The sequence below is a fragment of the Nestor notabilis genome, unplaced genomic scaffold (genome assembly GCF_000696875.1).
Source record: "Nestor notabilis isolate BGI_N333 unplaced genomic scaffold, ASM69687v1 scaffold19126, whole genome shotgun sequence".
Classification (NCBI taxonomy): Eukaryota; Metazoa; Chordata; class Aves; order Psittaciformes; family Psittacidae; genus Nestor; species Nestor notabilis.
The window spans coordinates 20,308-25,893 of record NW_009933542.1 but is presented as its reverse complement, the minus strand read 5'-3'; the positions used below and the strand labels follow the sequence as shown (position 1 = coordinate 25,893).

The 5,586-nt window shown below is 54.1% G+C and overlaps 1 protein-coding gene across 1 annotated transcript in view; it reads left to right on the top strand.

Annotated features, from left to right (window-relative positions):
* The first annotated feature begins 596 nt into the window (after positions 1-596).
* Positions 597-5,586, top strand: part of LOC104407605 (ras-related protein Rab-26-like) — a 22,185-nt gene continuing 17,195 nt past the window's right edge. The window contains exon 1 of the mRNA XM_010016929.1: positions 597-704. Coding sequence (XP_010015231.1) covers positions 597-704 — 108 coding nt within the window. The remainder of the gene's footprint in view (positions 705-5,586) is intronic.

Here is a 5,586-nt window from a genome sequence, read left to right as displayed (position 1 = left end):
GAGCAGGGTTGGTGGCCCCCGGGTGTCAGAAAGGCTCGTGGTTTGAGCAGAGGCTTTGGGGAGCTGCCTTTGGGAGCAGCCTCAGCTTTGCTGTGGTTTCCTGGTGGCAGGGTGGCTGCCTGCCCCCGGCTGCACCTGGGGCTGCTGCCGGGTGGGGAAACTGAGTCAGGCGGCACTGGGAGCCCCACGCGTGGTGGGGTGGTTTGTGGGTGCCCTTGGGATAGCGTGAGCCCCACAACCCTCAGGGTGTCCCAGCTTGTCTCACCCAGGCAGCATCTATTGGTATCAAGGGTTGTTTGTGCCCCCGTAGGGAATCTGTTAATTACCAGCTGGGGGAAAGCATCTTGAGTTTGGCCAATGCTGAGAGACAAACGTAGGTGCAGGGTGGGGAATAATCCCATTGTGGGTCCCCCCTTCTTTCCTCCACCTCCCCTGAGTCCAAGGATGTCGCTCTTGGATGTGCTTTTTTCCCCCTCAAGAATACAGGATCTGCTGCCTGCTCCCATGAGGGGGTTTTTGGGATGGATCCGGGTGCAGCCATGGGGGGGTGTCCTTCCCAAACCCAGTGTCTCACACCCCGTCCCTCCATGCAGGTGATGCTGGTGGGTGACTCAGGGGTCGGCAAGACCTGCTTGTTGGTGCGCTTCAAGGACGGCGCTTTCCTCGCCGGCAGCTTCATTTCCACGGTTGGAATCGACTTCAGGGTAAGTGCTCTGGGGGCTCCTTGTCCCTGGTCCTTGGGGTCTGGTCATGACTAACGAGAGGAGTAACAAAACGTTGTTCCAAGGACTCAAACCTCATCATCCCGATGGGTGTCAGCTCCGGCTGGGCACCATCTGATGGCACCTCCTCACTAGTGCTTTGCAGGAGGATGGGGGAGCATCTGCTCTGTATCCTGGGCATGGTTTGTGTAGGAGCAACTTCTGAGGCCTGAGCATCTGCCCAGTGGAAGCGTTTCCCTCGGTCAGTTTCAGTGGGTTTAAGATTTGCTTTTCTAAAGCACCAACAAATAAACACAAATCAAACCTGACATAAACCAGAATCCCCCGGAAGCACCTCCCGAGCACAGCTCCGAGGTGCCAGTGTGGGGTTGTGGTGCTGGGGCGGCCCCTCTGGCGTGGAGGGGATGAGTTGTGCCAAGGGGTCTCTGAGCTCTTGGACAATAACTGCTTTGTTGGCAGCGACTGGAGCCCCGGAGGCAGTGCACTGGAGCTGCTTGATGGAGGGGATGACGTGGGGAATGGGGGGTAGAAGGGGACACACGTCATGTCCTGCCATGCCCTGGTGCGTGCAGAGCATCCTTTGCCAGGCAGGAATGTCTATTGCATATGGGGCTCTCGGAGCCTTCTCTTGGCTGTATTTCCCGAGCTGGAGCTGGTGATGGATGCTCAGGGAAGCTGTGGTCCAGCACCCCCATGGGACAGCAGAGCAATGTGGGCAGTGACTTTACAGAGGTGGCATCAAAGAAATCTTATGGTGGCTGTGAAGGGCAATCAAGAGAGCTTTTGCTGCCAAAGTTTGGGTTGCTGGCCCAAGGATCAGTGCTCCAGGTCCCTCATAGTTCCATAACCATCTGCTTCCCCCCAAACTGCAACCTCGGGACCAGGAACATTCCCTGTGTCTGTGCCATCCCTGCCCTCATTTCAGGGCACAATCTCTTTCTCTCCATGGTTTTGGCTCCGTTTCGGTGCTGCAGTGGCAATGGGTGGGTGCAGTGAAGAGCTGGTGGCGATGCCACACACCGGCGTTGCATCTTCCCAACCGCCTTTCCTCAGCAGCATCTCGGATCTCCCCCTTTCCAGGAGGATTTCTGGAAGATGAGTGTCTCTTGTAACCTGCTGTTTCACCGGGGTGTGAATAATAACTTGCTGGTACGGTGACAAGTGGAAGAGATGAGGGATGGCTCTGAAAGCCTTTAGAAAACGCTGGTCCTTCCAGCAAACAGGCTCTCGGTGCAGAGCGGTGCTGCGGCTGCAGCAGCACCTGGGTGGCACTGGTAAATCGGAGCCCATCATTCTATACAAAGGTAATTACATGATGCTTCAGGTGTTCTTACAATGAAAAGCGGTTTATTACTCATTGCAGTGATTGATACCAAGGGCAGTCACACAGTCCTGTGACTTATTGATTAGAGCAAACCACTGCTACTGAGGAACAATCAAATTAGGGGTAATTTACTGCTGTAATAGAGCTGCTGGAGCTACATTGGTTTGAAATGGGCAGATTATGCGGTGGGAAGATCGTGTGTGTGCCCCGAACTCATTATTATCAGCTTTAAAGGTACTTGTAATTTTGGGGGGGGAGACCTAGAAGTAGTTTTTTGTGACACCTTTCCATTTCCATTAGGATAATCCTGTTTGCAGGTGTCCTGTAATTAGGCCCCTCTCACCGTTCGCATCACGATGCAGATGAAGCTCTTGGGTGGGAATGCTGGAGGCTTCTGCTGCTAGAGCACATTTTGGCTTTAATGTGCGTCTATCTAATAGCAGAGCTGTCACATCACGGCTCCTTCCCGCTGTGATCCCGGGATTTGGCAGCGGGTTTTCTGGCTGCAGCAAGCGTGGCTGTTTGCGGTGGTGGGTGAAGGCAGTCGCTGGGTTTCGCTGCCTTGGAGCAGTGTAAGGTGCTGAGCAAAGGTGTTATTTTGGTACATCAGGGGTTTTGGTGGGGTTTGTGGTGGTCACTGGGTCTTGCTGGGGGCAGAGACCACAGGGACCTCCCCAAGGCCGGGGTGAGCTGTGCTCCTGTGCAGGCACAACCCTGTTCAACTGGGGGAGCTGGGAGCTGCTGGGACCCTGGGAAAGGCTGGAAGTTGTAGGGATGGAGCTGCTGGCTCCTGATGTTGCTTTTGGGATTATCCTCACTCCTCTTGATGCTGGGGTCTCTCTGGGATGGGATGGAGCGTGTTGGGGGAGCCCCTGCACCCACCCAGGCACTCTCCTCCTCCATCAGTCCACCCTGTGGTCCCACTTGGCTCCAGCATCGGCCACTCATTTTCAAGGATGTCAAACAAGCAGATACACACGAAGCTGTGGCTAATGGGTTATGTAGGTGTGAGGGTGTGTAAATGAATAGAAACACACTTAAAATTAATCATAGAATCACACCATGGCTTGGGTTGGAGGGACCTTAAAGCTCACCCAGTTCCAACCCCTGCCCCGGGCAGGGACACCTTCCACTAGAGCAGGTTGCTCAAATCTGACATTGCAATTCCTAGTGGCCCACCAGGCTTTTCCCCTCCTTCTGTTTTAGGGAGTTGAGGGAGAACCTCTTGTTTGTTTGTCTTTTAAACAAAGAAGGATGTTGGTCTAATCATATTTGGAAGACAAACTGCTGATACTGGGGAAATAACAGTGATCGTAGTCTTAGAAAATACATCCAAATGGTACCTGTTGGCTTCCAGCTCTGGAGATGCTGAGTCCTTTGGGTTTCCTTCCTTTGGAATTTGGGTTTACTGAGCCCCACACTGTGGGTACACTGCGAAGGGCCCTGCTCCTGCACGGGCTTGCTGGGAGCAACAGAAACTTCTGTCTGAGCTACTGAGCTGCTTCCCACAGGGAGGAAACCCTCCTGGGGGTGGAAAACTACACCCTGCCTTGGGCATCTCGGTCTCAGGCATCGCTTTTGGGATTTCCAGCCATTGTAAGATAACGAGGGGCTTATTTATTCCCCCCCATGAGAAGTGGTGTGGCTGTGCTGAGCCATGGCATGAGCTCTTCCTCCTCCTCCTCCTCTTCCCTGAGGGGCGGGGGGGTCCCATATGTTGGGATTTCAAGGAGAAGGGTCTCCTGGAAAAGAGCAGGTTTGTCTCTCAGGGGTGTGAATCCCATCTTGATGCTGCCGAAGGAGCTGCTTTTCACTGTAATTCTGGGAATGCTGCAGAAACCTCGACAGGAACTGAAGCTGTGCAGCCAACAGTGCTGCTGCCTTGTCACAACAGCCAGCTAACATGAGAGGAGGCTTGCCAAAGCCAAGAAACCAAAGCGCCACGTGAGCCCGGCGTGTGCCCCTCGCTGGTGACAGTCAGGCTCTATGGCTGGTGACCACAGCCCTGTGCTCCATCCCAAGCTCTGCAGGGTCAGGAGAGTCAAGGCATTTGTACTAATTGGTCCTGAAAAGAGAAGAACATAAAGGAAAAAAAAAAGGAAAAATGAGCTTTTTCTCCCTGGGAAGGTGCTAATGAGCCTCTTTGCATTAGCAGGGAGATGGTTTCTGTGTTAGTCAGTGGGATGAATCCATCAGGAAGCGCTTTGCTGGTGGAGTTCAGAGCAGGGACAGAACATGTCTTCATGTTCTCCAAGGTGTGCAGTGGTATCGCTCCTATTGCTGTCCCAAGGGGAAGGAGCAAACCAACATCCCCCTGGTGCAAAGCACACTTTGGGAGCAGAGGGAGCCGGCCCCCGTGCTCCAGCTCAGCTTTGCACTTCCCAAGCAGGCAGCTGGGCACAGGGAACATTCCCTCTAAGCCAGTCTTTGCCCCAGAGTGCCCAGGAGGGGCTGGTGCTGGTTGTTACCCTGCAGGGACCCTGCTGCGCTCCGCTCCAGCCTTGGCTGTGCCTCAGTTCCTCTTCCTACTGGGGTGGCTGCTGTGAATTAGAGCTGTCATTTGTGATCCTGAGCTTTGAGGACTCTTGATTACAGCGAGCCCTGTGCTGCTCTGGGGGTGGAATTAGTGGTGTATAATATGGGGCTTTGCATAAGAGGTTTGTTGCATCTCTCATTATTCTCTATAGAGTGTGTGTGTGTGTCCACCTTCCCTGGGCACAGCAGCAGCTGCTGGCTGAACTTGGCACGAGAGATGGGAAGCTTCATTCCGGGTGTGCAAAACAACACTGGATTCAGCAGGTCCTGGACCTCCATCCCTGGGGTGCTCCAGCGCACCCTTCGCTGTGGTGCCTCCCTTTGAAGGGCTGGTGCAACCTGGAGCTGCCGGAAAGCCAAGGGCTGGCTTTCATCTCAGCGGTTGGCATGGAGCATTAGCAGGGCTAATTTTCTGATGGATCCATCTGGAAAGAAGTGGGAGGGGATTTGCTGAGGCCAGAAGAAAGGAACTGAAGGGAGTGAATTCCAGCATGTCTTTATAGAACATTTGAGGGAAGGGGGTCTGGGCACCAAGCAGAGTGTTTCTGTTCTCAGTCTTTACCACGTATCATGGTGATGTGTGTGGGGTTGTGTGAAGGGCTGCAGCACTTGGATGGGTTTAGGTTGGTCCTTGCCATGGGGCTGCTGTGCCAATGGATGTGACCAGGCTGGGGCAGGAGCCCTGAGCGTGGCAGGATGAGCAGAGGGGTGCCTGTGCCCCAGCCTTGGGTATGTGTTTTTAGCAGTAATTTGTCTGAAATGGCCTCATTCTGCACCTCCAACTGCTGTATGAATTTTCGTAGGAGCCAGCAGCTGATTTCATACTTTGGTGTTTCTCACTGTGAGGAAAGCTGGGCTGAATTCCCCCTGAAGAGCTTTCCTGTGGTGCTTTCCACCCCTTCTCCATGCTTTTGGGGTGCAGGCAAGGTGCTGGCGCCGATGCCATGAGGATGAGGAGCTGCCCAAACCCAGCAGCAGGTCAGGCAGGTCCTGGAGCGTTCACAC